The sequence below is a fragment of the Pseudophryne corroboree genome, chromosome 4 (genome assembly GCF_028390025.1).
Source record: "Pseudophryne corroboree isolate aPseCor3 chromosome 4, aPseCor3.hap2, whole genome shotgun sequence".
Lineage (NCBI taxonomy): Eukaryota > Metazoa > Chordata > Amphibia > Anura > Myobatrachidae > Pseudophryne > Pseudophryne corroboree.
Genome location: NC_086447.1, coordinates 636906431 through 636919665, shown reverse-complemented (window position 1 = coordinate 636919665; position 13235 = coordinate 636906431). Strand labels below are relative to the sequence as shown.

Here is a 13235-nt window from a genome sequence, read left to right as displayed (position 1 = left end):
CCAGCCTGAGAGGCTGGGGAGCAGTCACACAGGGAAAAAATTTCCAGGGAGTGTGATCAAGTCTGGAGACTTCTCTCCACATAAATATACTGGAGCTAAGGGCAATTTACAATGTTCTAAGCTTAGCAAGACCTCTGCTTCAAGGTCAGCCGGTATTGATCCAGTGGGACAACATCACGGCAGTCGCCCACGTAAACAGACAGGGCGGCACAAGAAGCAGGAGGGCAATGGCAGAAACTGCAAGGATTCTTCGCTGGGCGAAAAATCATGTGATAGCACTGTCAGCAGTGTTCATTCCGGGAGTGGGCAACTGGGAAGCAGACTTCCTCAGCAGGCACGACCTCCACCCGGGAGAGTGGGGACTTCATCGGGAAGTATTCCACATGATTGTGAACCGTTGGGAAAGACCAAAGGTGGACATGATGGCGTCCCGCCTGAACAAAAAACTGGACAGGTATTGCGCCAGGTCAAGAGACCCTCAAGCAATATCTGTGGACGTTCTGGTAACACCGTGGGTGTACCAGTCGGTGTATGTGTTCCCTCCTCTGCTTCTCATAACAAAGGTACTGAGAATTATAAGACGTAGAGGAGTAAGAACTATACTCGTGGCTCCGGATTGGCCAAGAAGGACGTGGCACCCGGAACTTCAAGAAATGCTCACAGAGGACTCATGGCCTCTGCCGCTAAGAAGGGACTTGCTTCAGCAAGTACAAGGTCTGTTCCAAGACTTACCGCGGCTGCGTTTGACGGCATGGCGGTGGAACGCCAGATCCTAAGGGAAAAAGGCATTCCGGAAGAGGTCATTCCTACCCTGGTCAAAGCCAGGAAGGAGGTGACCGCAAAACATTATCACCACATGTGGCGAAAATATGTTGCGTGGTGTGAGGCCAGGAAGGCCCCACGAAGAAATTTCAACTCGGTCGATTCCTGCATTTCCTGCAAACAGGAGTGTCTATGCGCTTCAAATTGGGGTCCATTAAGGTTCAAATTTCGGCCCTGTCAATTTTCTTCCAGAAAGAATTGGCTTCAGTTCCTGAAGTCCAGAAGTTTGTCAAGGGAGTATTGCATATACAACCCCTTTTTTGTGCCTCCAGTGGCACTGTGGGATCTCAACGTAGTTCTGGGATTCCTCAAATCACATTTTAAACCGCTCAAATCTGTGGATTTGAAATATCTCACATGAAAAGTGACCATGCTGTTGGCCCTGGCCTCGGCCAGGCGAGTGTCAGAATTGGCTGCTTTGTCTCACAAAAGCCATATCTGATTGTCCATTCGGACAGGGCAGAGCTGCGGACTCGTCCCCAGTTTCTTCCTAAGGTGGTGTCAGCGTTTCACCTGAACCAGCTTATTGTGGTACCTGCGGCTACTAGGGACTTGGAGGACTCCAAGTTGCTAGATGTTGTCAGGGCCCTGAAAATATAGGTTTCCAGGACGGCTGGAGTCAGGAAAACTGACTCGCTGTTATCCTGTATGCACCCAACAAACTGGGTGCTCTTGCTTCTAAGCAGACGATTGCTCGTTGGATTTGTAGCACATTTCAACTTGCACATTCTGTGGCAGGCCTGCCACAGCCTAAATCTGTCAAGGCCCATTCCACAAGGAAGGTGGGCTCATCCTGGGCGGCTGCCCGAGGGGTCTCGGCATTACAACTCTGCCGAGCAGCTACGTGGTCGGGGGAGAACACGTTTGTAAAATTCTACAAATTTGATACCCTGGCTAAAGAGGACCTGGAGTTCTCTCATTCGGTGCTGCAGAGTCATCCGCACTCTCCCGCCCGTTTGGGAGCTTTGGTATAATCCCCATGGTCCTGACGGAGTCCCCAGCATCCACTAGGACGTCAGAGAAAATAAGATTTTACTTACCGATAAATCTATTTCTCGTAGTCCGTAGTGGATGCTGGGCGCCCATCCCAAGTGCGGATTGTCTGCAATACTTGTACATAGTTATTGTTACAAAAATCGGGTTATTATTGTTGTGAGCCATCTTTTCAGAGGCTCCGCTCTTATCATGCTGTTAACTGGGTTCAGATCACAGGTTGTACAGTGTGATTGGTGTGGCTGGTATGAGTCTTACCCGGGATTCAAAATCCTTCCTTATTGTGTACGCTCGTCCGGGCACAGTATCCTAACTGAGGCTTGGAGGAGGGTCATAGGGGGAGGAGCCAGTGCACACCACCTGATCCTAAAGCTTTTACTTTTGTGCCCTGTCTCCTGCGGAGCCGCTATTCCCCATGGTCCTGACGGAGTCCCCAGCATCCACTACGGACTACGAGAAATAGATTTATCGGTAAGTAAAATCTTATTTTAGTTACAAAACAAGTTAAATTGTACATATTTGTTCAACTGTATTACCTGGCATTCTGATCAGCTTAGTGAGCTAGCTACTACTCACACTACTACCCACACATCATACAGCTTGTTATCAGCCATATTTTCCAATATTTGTAATAAGAATTAAGCTGATTTTAGTTAGTTTAGTCACCAGTTTATCACCACACATGGAACATTGTTGGAGGAATTATTCATGTTACGATTTATTCATGTTAATTCTTCCATGTGTGAAAAGCCCAAGATGTTTGCTACACTGGAGACTGAGGTAGCACTAGTTGATACTCATCCAATTTGTTTGTCTTTGTCTTTACAGTTATACTCGCTCAATGACTACAAGCCTCCAATTTCCAAGGCTAAAATGACACAGATCACCAAGGCTGCAATTAAAGCCATAAAGGTACTAGATGTAATACTATTTTTTATGCTTCTCTTTATGTTTCTGATTGATGCAATTCCTGTGCTTTGCCCACTATGGGTTATATTCAACAAGTGTCGGATCCATTCCGACATGCAGTTGTCGGAATGAATCCGACAACCCCTATTCAATGGATGGCCAAATCCGACTGTCGGATTTGGCCGTACACAGGGTCCTGTCCTGCCGCTGAAGTCCTTCAGCGGCCAGGAGTGCAGATGGCGGCGGCCTTGAGCAGGACGGCAGCGGGGTAAGCTGGGCAGCGGGGGGAGCAGAGATCAACGACCGGAGCTGGCTGCGAGGGGACATGTCTGGGGCAGCGGGGGGTGTCGCTGCATGGAAAGAGGTTCCTGCAGGCCGCGGTGGAGCAGAGATCGGCGGCCGGCAGGGGGACATGTCTGCGGCGGCGGGAAGAGGCGCTGCAGGGAGAGAGGTGCCTGGCCGTCGGCACCTCTCTCCCTACAGTGCCTCCCCCCGCCGCCGCAGACATGTCCCCCCGCCGGCCGTCGATCTCAGCTCCCCCAGCCGCCCGCAGCACCTCTTCTCTCCTCACCTCAGTCTGGCTTGTTTTCAAGTCGGATTGAGTTTGTCTGGAAGGGGACCAAAACCTGTCGGATTTGGCTCCATTTCCTACAGAAGCACGTGGATCGGCGGCTATTCCGACGATCCACATGTTTTCCGACAATTCGGGAATTCCCGATTTGTCTGAAAAAACCAGCCCCTATTGAATAGGTCGGAACCCCTTCCGACCTATTTCTGTCGGAAGCTGCCGTCTGTCCGACAGTTATTTAATACACCCCTATTTGTAGGATAAAACTACAAATAGTATATTGGGTATAATATTTGTAGGATAGTGTATAGTATTTGTAGGATAAAACATTACTATGTTCTGTCAATCATCCTCATTTTCCTTCTTTATTCTGATCTTTTTAATCTGTAAAATGATTCAAACGTGTTGGCTCACCTACTGATCCTGATCACTCTTTGAGGATAACCTGGCTAAAAAATGGAAACAGTGGTTAAATGATTCATATTAAAAATATATTATATGCTAAAACATGACCTGATTTGTTTTCTATACCACTACATTTCTCACAGTCTTTGGAAACCACAGACAACCCACTAATAAATCAGAAGGAATAAATATTATTTCTCTGACGTCCTAGTGGATGCTGGGAACTCCGTCAGGACCATGGGGAATAGACGGGCTCCGCAGGAGACTGGGCACTCTAAGAAAGAATTAGGACTACTGGTGTGCACTGGCTCCACCCTCTATGCCCCTCCTCCAGACCTCAGTTAGAATCTGTGCCCGGCTCGAGCTGGTTGCACACTAGGGGCTCTCCTGAGCTTCTAGTAAAGAAAGTATTTATTAGGTTTTTTATTAACAGTGAGATCTGCTGGCAACAGACTCACTGCTACGAGGGACTTAGGGGAGAGAAGCGAACCTACCTGCTTGCAGCTAGCTTGGGCTTCTAGGCTACTGGACACCATTAGCTCCAGAGGGATCGAATACAGGCCCAGCCTCGGTCGTCCGGTCCCGGAGCCGCGCCGCCGTCCCCCTTGCAGAGCCAGAAGCAAGAAGAACGTCCTGGAAATCGGCGGCTGAAGACTCCGGTCTTCATTAAGGTAGCGCACAGCACTGCAGCTGTGCGCCATTGCTCCCTATGCACACCACATACTCCGGTCACTGATGGGTGCAGGGCGCTGGGGGGGCGCCCTGGGCTGCAATTAGAGTACCTTAAATTGGCAAAACAACACATAATATAGTCTGATAAACTATATATGTGTAAAAATCCCCTGCCATAATATTAATAAAAGAGCGGGAGAAGCACACTGGCGCCATTTCCTTTTCACAGCTCCGCTGGAAGACAGCTCCCCAAGCTCTCCCCTGCAGTTTCCAGGCTCAAAGGGTAAAAAAGAGAGGGGGGGCACTAAATTTAGGCGCAAAACTGTATTGTATAGCTGCTATAGGGAAAATCACTTTGTGTAGTGTAAATCCCTGTTTATATAGCGCTGTGGTGTGTGCTGGCATACTCTCTCTCTGTCTCCCCAAAGGACTTTGTGGGGTCCTGTCCTCAGTCAGAGCATTCCCTGTGTGTGTGCGGTGTGTCGGTACGGCTGTGTCGACATGTTTGATGAGGAGGCTCATGTGGAGGCGGAGCAGGTGCCGATAAATGTGATGTCACCCCCTGCGGGGTCGACACCAGAGTGGATGGATATGTGGAAGGTATTAACCGACAGTGTCAACTCCTTACATAAAAGGTTCGATGACATAACAGCTGTGGGACAGCCGGCTTCTCAGCCAGTGCCTGCCCAGGCGTCTCAAAGGCCATCAGGGGCTCAAAAACGGCCGCTACCTCAGATGGCAGACACAGATGTCGACACGGAGTCTGACTCCAGTGTCGACGACGACGAGACTAATGTACATTCCACTAGGGCCATCCGTTGCATGATTACGGCAATGAAAAATGTGTTGCACATTTCTGACATTAACCCAGGTACCACTAAAAAGGGTATTATGTTTGGGGAAAAAAAGCAACCAGTGGTTTTTCCCCCATCAGATGAGTTAAATGAAGTGTGTGAAGAAGCGTGGGCTTCCCCTGATAAAAAACTAGTGATTTCTAAAAAGTTACTAATGGCGTACCCTTTCCCGCCAGAGGACAGGGTACGTTGGGAGACATCCCCAAGGGTGGATAAAGCGCTCACACGCTTGTCAAAAAAGGTGGCACTACCGTCTCAGGATACGGCCGCCTTAAAGGAGCCTGCGGATAGAAAGCAGGAGGCTATCCTGAAGTCTGTATATACACACTCAGGTACTATACTGAGACCTGCTATTACTTCAGCATGGATGTGCAGTGCTGCAGCAGCGTGGTCTGATTCCCTGTCTGATAACATTGATTCCCTTGACAGGGACACTATATTGCTAACCATAGAGCATATTAAAGACGTAGTCTTATATATGAGAGATGCACAGAGGGATATTTGCCGGCTGGCATCTAGAATAAATGCAATGTCCATTTCTGCCAGGAGAGTATTATGGACTCGGCAGTGGACAGGTGATGCGGATTCTAAAAGGCACATGGAGGTTTTGCCTTACAAGGGTGAGGAATTGTTTGGGGACGGTCTCTCGGACCTCGTTTCCACAGCGACAGCTGGGAAGTCGACATTTTTACCTCAGGTTCCCTCACAGCCTAAGAAAGCACCGTATTTTCTCTAACGTCTTAAGTGGATGCTGGGGACTCCGTCAGGACCATGGGGGTTTAGCGGCTCCGCAGGAGACAGGGCACAATAATAAAAGCTTTAGGATCAGGTGGTGTGCACTGGCTCCTCCCCCTATGACCCTCCTCCAAGCCTCAGTTAGATCTTTGTGCCCGGCCGAGAAGGGTGCAATCTAGGTGGCTCTCCTGAGCTGCTTAGAATAAAAGTTTAAGTTAGGGTTTTTATTTTCAGTGAGTCCTGCTGGCAACAGGCTCACTGCTACGAGGGACTTAGGGGAGAGAAGTAAACTCACCTGCGTGCAGGATGGATTTGCTTCTTAGGCTACTGGACACCATTAGCTCCAGAGGGAGTTGGAACACAGGTCTCACCCTGGGGTTCGTCCCGGAGCCGTGCCGCCGACCCCCCTTGCAGATGCCGAAGTTGAAGAGGTCCAGAGGTCCAGAAACAGGCGGCAGAAGACTTTCAGTCTTCATAAGGTAGCGCACAGCACTGCAGCTGTGCGCCATTGTTGTCAGCACACTTCATACCAGCGGTCACTGAGGGTGCAGGGCGCTGGGGGGGGGCGCCCTGGGCAGCAATGTATTATACCTTTTTTATGGCTAAAATACATCACATATAGCCCTTGAGGCTATATGGATGTATTTAACCCCTGCCAGATCTCACAAACTCCGGGAGAAGAGCCCGCCGTTTTAGGGGGCGGGGCCTATTCTCCTCAGCACACGGCGCCATTTTCCTGCTCAGCTCTGCTGTGAGGAAGGCTCCCAGGCTCTCCCCTGCACTGCACTACAGAAACAGGGTTAAAACAGAGAGGGGGGGCACTTATTTGGCGATATGATTACATATGTGAAAATGCTATAAGGGAAAACACTTGTATAAGGGGTTGTCCCTGTATAATTATAGCGTTTTTGGTGTGTGCTGGCAAACTCTCCCTCTGTCTCCCCAAAGGGCTAGTGGGGTCCTGTCCTCTATCAGAGCATTCCCTGTGTGTGTGCTGTGTGTCGGTACGTGTGTGTCGACATGTAGGGGGACGATGTTGGTGAGGAGGCGGAGCAAATTGCCTGTATTGGTGATGTCACTCTCTAGGGAGTCGACACCGGAATGGATGGCTTATTTAGGAATTACGTGATAATGTCAACACAATGCAAGGTCGGTTGACGACATGAGACGGCCGGCAAACAAATTAGTACCTGTCCAGGCGTCTCAGACACCGTCAGGGGCTTGTAAAAACGCCCATTTACCTCAGTTGGTCGACACAGACACGGACACTGACTTCAGTGTCGACGGTGAAGAAACAAACGTATTTTCCTTTAGGGCCACACGTTACATGTTAAGGGCAATGAAGGAGGTGTTACATATTTCTGATACTACAAGTACCACAAATAAGGGTATTATGTAGGGTGGGAATAATCTACTTGTAGTTTTTCCTGAATCAGATAAATTAAAGTGTGTGATGATACGTGGGTTTCCTCCGATAGAAAATTATTGGAGGTATACCCTTTCCCGCCAGAAGTGAGGGCGAGTTGGGAAACACACCTTAGGGTGGATAAGGCGCTCACACGCTTATAAAAACAAGTGGCGTTACCGTCTCCTGATACGGCCGCCCTCAAAGAGCCAGCTGATAGGAAGCTGAAAAATATCCTAAAAAGTATATACACACATACTGGTGTTATACTACGACCAACAATCGCCTCAGCCTGGATGTGCAGCGCTGGGGGGGCTTGGTCGGATTTCCTGACTGAAAATATTGATACCCTTGACAGGAACAATTTTTTATTGACTATAGAGCATTTTAAGGATGCATTTCTATATATGCGAGATGCGCAGAGGGATATTTGCATTCTGGCATCAAGAGTAGATGTGATGTCCATATCTGCCAGACGATGTTTATAGACACGACAGTGGTCAGGTGATGCAGATTCCAGACGGCACATGGAAGTATTGCCGTATAAAGGGGCGGTCCATCGGACCTGGTGGCCATGGCAACAGCTGGAAAATCCACTTTTGTTACCCCAAGTCACATCTCAGCAGAAAAGGACACAGTCTTTTCAGTCTCAGTCTTTTCGTACCCATAAAGGCAGGCGGGCAAAAGGCCAGTCATATCTGCCCAGGGTTAGAGGAAAGGGAAGAAGACTGCAGCAGGCAGCCCATTCCCAGGAACAGAAGTCCTCCACAGCTTCTGCCAAGTCCGCAGCATGACGCTGGGGCCATACAAGCGGACTCAGGTGCGGTGGGGGGTCATCTCAAGAGTTTCAGCACGCAGTGGGCTCACTCGCAAGTGGACTCCTGGATCCTACACGTAGTATCCCAGGTGTACATTGGAAATTCGAGACGTCTTCCCCTCACAAGTTCCTGAAGTCTGCTTTACCAACGTCTCCCTCCGACAGGGAGGCAGTATTGGAAAAAAATTCACAGGCTGTATTCCCAGCAGGTGATAATTAAAGTACCCCTCCTACAACAAGGGAAGGGGTATTATTCCACACTATATTGTGGTACTGAAGCCAAACGGCTCGGTGAGATCTAAAAGATTTGAACAATTACATACAAGGGTTCAAATCAAGATGGAGTCACTCAGAGCAGTGATAGCGAACCAGGACGATATGGTGTCACTGGATATCAGGGACTCTTACCTACATGTCCAAATTTTGCCCTTCTCACCAAGGGTATCTCAGGTTCATGGTACAGAACTGTCACTATCAGTTCAGACGCTGCCGTTTGGATTGTCCACGGCACCCCGGGTCTTTACCATGGTAATGGCCGAAATGATGATTCTTCCTAAAAGAAATATGGACGCTTTCCTGATAAGGGCAAGGTCCAGAGAACAGTTGGCGGTCGGAGTAGCACTATCTCAAGTAGTTCTACGACAGCACGAGTGGATTCTAAATATTCCAAAATCGCAGCTTTTTCCGACGACACGTCTAATGTTCCTAGGAATGATTCTGGACACAGTCCAGAAAAGGATGTTTTCTCCCGGAGAAGAAGACCAGGGAGTTATCCGAGCTAGTCAGGAACCTCCTAAAACCAGGAAAAGTATCAGTGCATCATTGCACAAGGGTCCTGTGAAAAATGGTGGTTTCTTACAAAGCGATCCCATTCGGTAGATTTCACGCAAGAACCTTTCAGTGGAATCTGCTGGGAAAATGGTCCGGATCGCATCTTCAGATGCATCAGCGGATAACCCTGTCTCCAAGGACAAGGGTGTTTTCTTCTGCGGTGGCTGCAGAGTGCTCATCTATGAAAGGGCCGCAGATTCGACATTCAGGACTGGGTCCTGGTGACCACGGATGCCAGCCTGAGTGGCTGGGGAGCAGTCACACAAGGAAAAAATTTCCAGGGAGTGTGATCAAGTCTGGAGATTTCTCTCCACATAAATATACTGGAGCTAAGGGCAATTTACAAGGCTCTAAGCTTAGCAAGACCTCTGCTTCAAGGTTAGCCGGTATTGATCCAGTGGGACAACATCACGGCAGTCGCCCACGTAAACAGACAGGGCGGCACATGAAGCAGGAGGGAAATGGCAGAAACTGCAAGGATTCTTCGCTGGGCGAAAAATCATGTGATAACACTCTCAGCAGTGTTAATTCCGGGAGTGGAAAACTGGGAAGCAAACTTCCTCAGCAGGCATAACCTCCACCCGGGAGAGTGGGGACTTCAGCGGGAAGTCTTCCACATGATTGTAAACCGTTGGGAAAAACCAAAGGTGGACATGATGGCGTCCCGCCTGAACAAAAAACTAGACAAATATTGCGCCAGGTCAAGGGACCCTCAGGCAATAGCGGTGGACGCTCTGGTAACACTGTGGGTGTACCAGTCAGGGTATGTGTTCCCTCCTATGCATCTCATACCAAAAGTACTGAGAATCATAAGAAGGAGATGAGTAAGAACGATACTCGTGGTTCCGGATGGGTCAAGACTTGGTACCCGGAACTTCAAGAGATGCTCACGGAAGAACCGTGGCCTCTACCTTTAAGAAAGGACCTGCTCCAGCAGGGGCCTTGTCTGTTCCAAGACTTACCGCGGCTGCGTTTGACGGCATGGCAGTTGAACGCCGGATCCTGAAAGGGCATTCCAGATGAAGTCATCCCTACCCTGGTCGAAGCCAGGAAGGATGTAACCGCAAAACATTTTCACCGCATTTGGCGAAAATATGTTGCGTGGTGTGAGGCCAAGAAGGTCCCTACAGAGGAATTCCAACTGGGTCGTTTCCTACATTTCCTGAAAACAGGACTGTCTATGGGCCTAAAATTAGGGTCCATTAAGGTTCAAATTTCGACCCTGTCAAATTTCTTCCAGAAAGAACTGGCTTCAGTGCCTGAAGTTCAGACGTTTGTAAAAGGGGTACTGCATATACAGCCTCCTTTTGTGCCCCCAGTGGCACCTTGGGATCTCAATGTTGTTTTGAGTTTCCTAAAGTCACATTGGTGATCCACTCACCACTGTGGAATTAAAATATTTCACATGGAAGGTGAAGATTCTATTAGCCCTGGCTTCAGCCAGGCGTGTGTCAGAATGGGCGGCTTTATCATATAAAAGCCCTTACTTAATTTTTCATTCTGACAGGGCAGAATTGAGGACTCGTCCTCAATTTCTCCTTAAGGTGTTTTCTGTTTTTCACATGAACCAACCTATTGTGGTACCTGCGGCTACTAGGGACTTGGAGGACTCCAAGTTACTTGACGTTGTCAGGGCCCTGAAAATATATGTTTCCAGGACGACTGGAGTCAGAAAATCTGACTCGCTGTTTAGCCTGTATGCACCCAACAAGATGGGTGTTCCTGCTTCTAAGCAGACGATTGCTCGCTGGATTTGTGGTACAATTCAGCTTGCACATTCTGTGGCAGGCTTGCCACAGCCAAAATCAGTAAAAGCCCATTCCACAAGGAAGTGGGCTCATCTTGGGCGGCTGCCCGAGGGGTCTCGGCTTTACAACTTTGCCGAGCTGCTACTTGGTCAGGGGCACACCCTGACTGAGGAGGACCTGGAGTTCTCTCATTCGGTGCTGCAGAGTCATCCGCACTCTCCCGCCCGTTTGGGAGCTTTGGTATAATCCCCATGGTCCTGACGGAGTCCCCAGCATCCACTTAGGACGTTAGAGAAACTAAGAATTTACTTACCGATAATTCTATTTCTCGTAGTCCGTAGTGGATGCTGGGCGCCCATCCCAAGTGCGGATTGTCTGCAATACTTGTACATAGTTATTGTTACAAAAATCGGGTTATTCTTGTTGTGAGCCATCTTTTCAGAGGCTCCTTCGTTGTTATCATACTGTTAACTGGGTTCAGATCACAGGTTGTACGGTGTGGCTGGTATGAGTCTTACCCGGGATTCAATATCCTTCCTTATTATGCACGCTCGTCCGGGCACAGTATCCTAACTGAGGCTTGGAGGAGGGTCATAGGGGGAGGAGCCAGTGCACACCACCTGATCCTAAAGCTTTTATTATTGTGCCCTGTCTCCTGCGGAGCCGCTAAACCCCCATGGTCCTGACGGAGTCCCCAGCATCCACTACGGACTACGAGAAATAGAATTATCGGTAAGTAAATTCTTATTATCAGGTACAGTCCTTTCGGCCCCAGAAAGGCAAGCGGGTTAAAGGCGCTTCCTTTCTGCCCAGAGGCAGGGGTAGAGGGAAAAAGCTGCACTATACAGCCAGTTCCCAAGAACAAAAATCCTCCCCTGCTTCCACTAAATCCACCGCATGACGCTGGGGCTCCACTGGTGGAGCCAGGTGCGGTGGGGGCCCGTCTCCGGAACTTCAGCGACCGGTGGGTTCGCTCACAGGAGGATCCGTGGGTTCTACAAGTGGTATCTCCGGGATACAAGCTGGAATTCGAGACGTCTCCCCCTCGCCGTTACCTCAAATCAGCCTTGCCAGCTACTCCCCCGGACAGGGAGGTAGTGCTGGCGGCAATTCACAAGCTGTACCTCCAGCAGGTGATAATAAAAGTTCCCCTCCTTCAACAGGGACGGGGTTACTATTCCACAATGTTTGTGGTACCGAAACCAGACGGTTCGGTGAGACCCATTCTAAATTTGAAATCCTTGAACACTTATATAAGGAAGTTCAAGTTCAAAATGAAATCGCTCAGAGCGGTTATTGCAAGCCTGGAAGAGGGGGATTACATGGTATCACTGGACATCAAGGATGCTTACCTGCATGTCCCCATTTACCCACCTCACCAGGTGTACCTCCGTTTTGTGGTACAAGACTGCCATTACCAATTCCAGACGTTGTCGTTTGGTCTGTCCACGGCACCGAGGGTATTTACCAAGGTAATGGCCGAAATGATGATACTCCTTCGAAAGAAGGGAGTTATAATTATCCCATACTTGGACGATCTCCTTATAAAGGCGAGGTCCAGGGAGCAGTTGTTGGTCGGAGTAGCACTATCTCAGGAAGTGCTACAACAGCACGGCTGGATTCTGAATATTCCAAAGTCGCAGCTGGTTCCTACAACGCGTCTGCTGTTCCTGGGTATGATTCTGGACACAGAAGAAGGTGTTTCTCCCGGAGGAGAAGGCCAAGGAGTTGTCATCTCTGGTCAGAGACCTCCTGAAACCAAAACAGGTGTCGGTGCATCACTGCACGCGAGTCCTGGGAAAGATGGTAGCTTCTTACGAGGCAATTCCATTCGGCAGGGTCCATGCAAGGATCTTTCAGTGGGATCTGTTAGACAAGTGGTCCGGATCGCATCTTCAGATGCATCGGCTGATCAACCTGTCCCCGAGGGCCAGGGTGTCTCTGCTGTGGTGGCTGCATAGTGCTCATCTTCTCGAGGGCCGCAGATTCGGCATGCAGGACTGGGTCTTGGTGACCACGGATGCAAGCCTCCGAGGTTGGGGGGCAGTCACTCAGGGAAGAAACTTCCAAGGACAATGGTCGAGTCAGGAGGCTTCCCTACACATAAATATTCTGGAACTAAGGGCCATTTACAATGCCCTAAGTCAGGCAAGACCCCTGCTTCAAAACCAGCCGGTGCTGATTCAGTCAGACAACATCACGGCGGTCGCCCATGTAAACCGACAGGGCGGCACAAGAAGCAGGATGGCGATGGCAGAAGCCACAAGGATTCTCCGATGGGCGGAAAATCACGTGATAGCACTGTCTGCAGTGTTCATTCCGGGAGTGGACAACTGGGAAGCAGACTTCCTCAGCAGGCACGACCTCCACCCGGGAGAGTGGGGACTTCATCCAGAAGTCTTCCAACTGATTGTAAACCGTTGGGAAAGGCCACAGGTGGACATGATGGCGTCCCGCCTAAACAAAAAGCTAAAAA

General features: G+C 49.5%; 1 protein-coding gene across 6 annotated transcripts in view; it reads left to right on the top strand.

The window, feature by feature from the left end:
* Nucleotides 1–13235, top strand: part of SCAF8 (SR-related CTD associated factor 8) — a 766315-nt gene that overhangs the window by 117355 nt on the left and 635725 nt on the right. For all 6 annotated transcript variants that reach the window (XR_010176108.1, XR_010176106.1, XR_010176107.1 and 3 more), the window contains one exon: nt 2644–2727. Coding sequence is in view for 3 of the 6 variants with exons in the window: in XM_063917713.1 (XP_063773783.1) it covers nt 2644–2727 (84 nt within the window). In the remaining 3 variants the exon portion in view is untranslated. The remainder of the gene's footprint in view (nt 1–2643; nt 2728–13235) is intronic.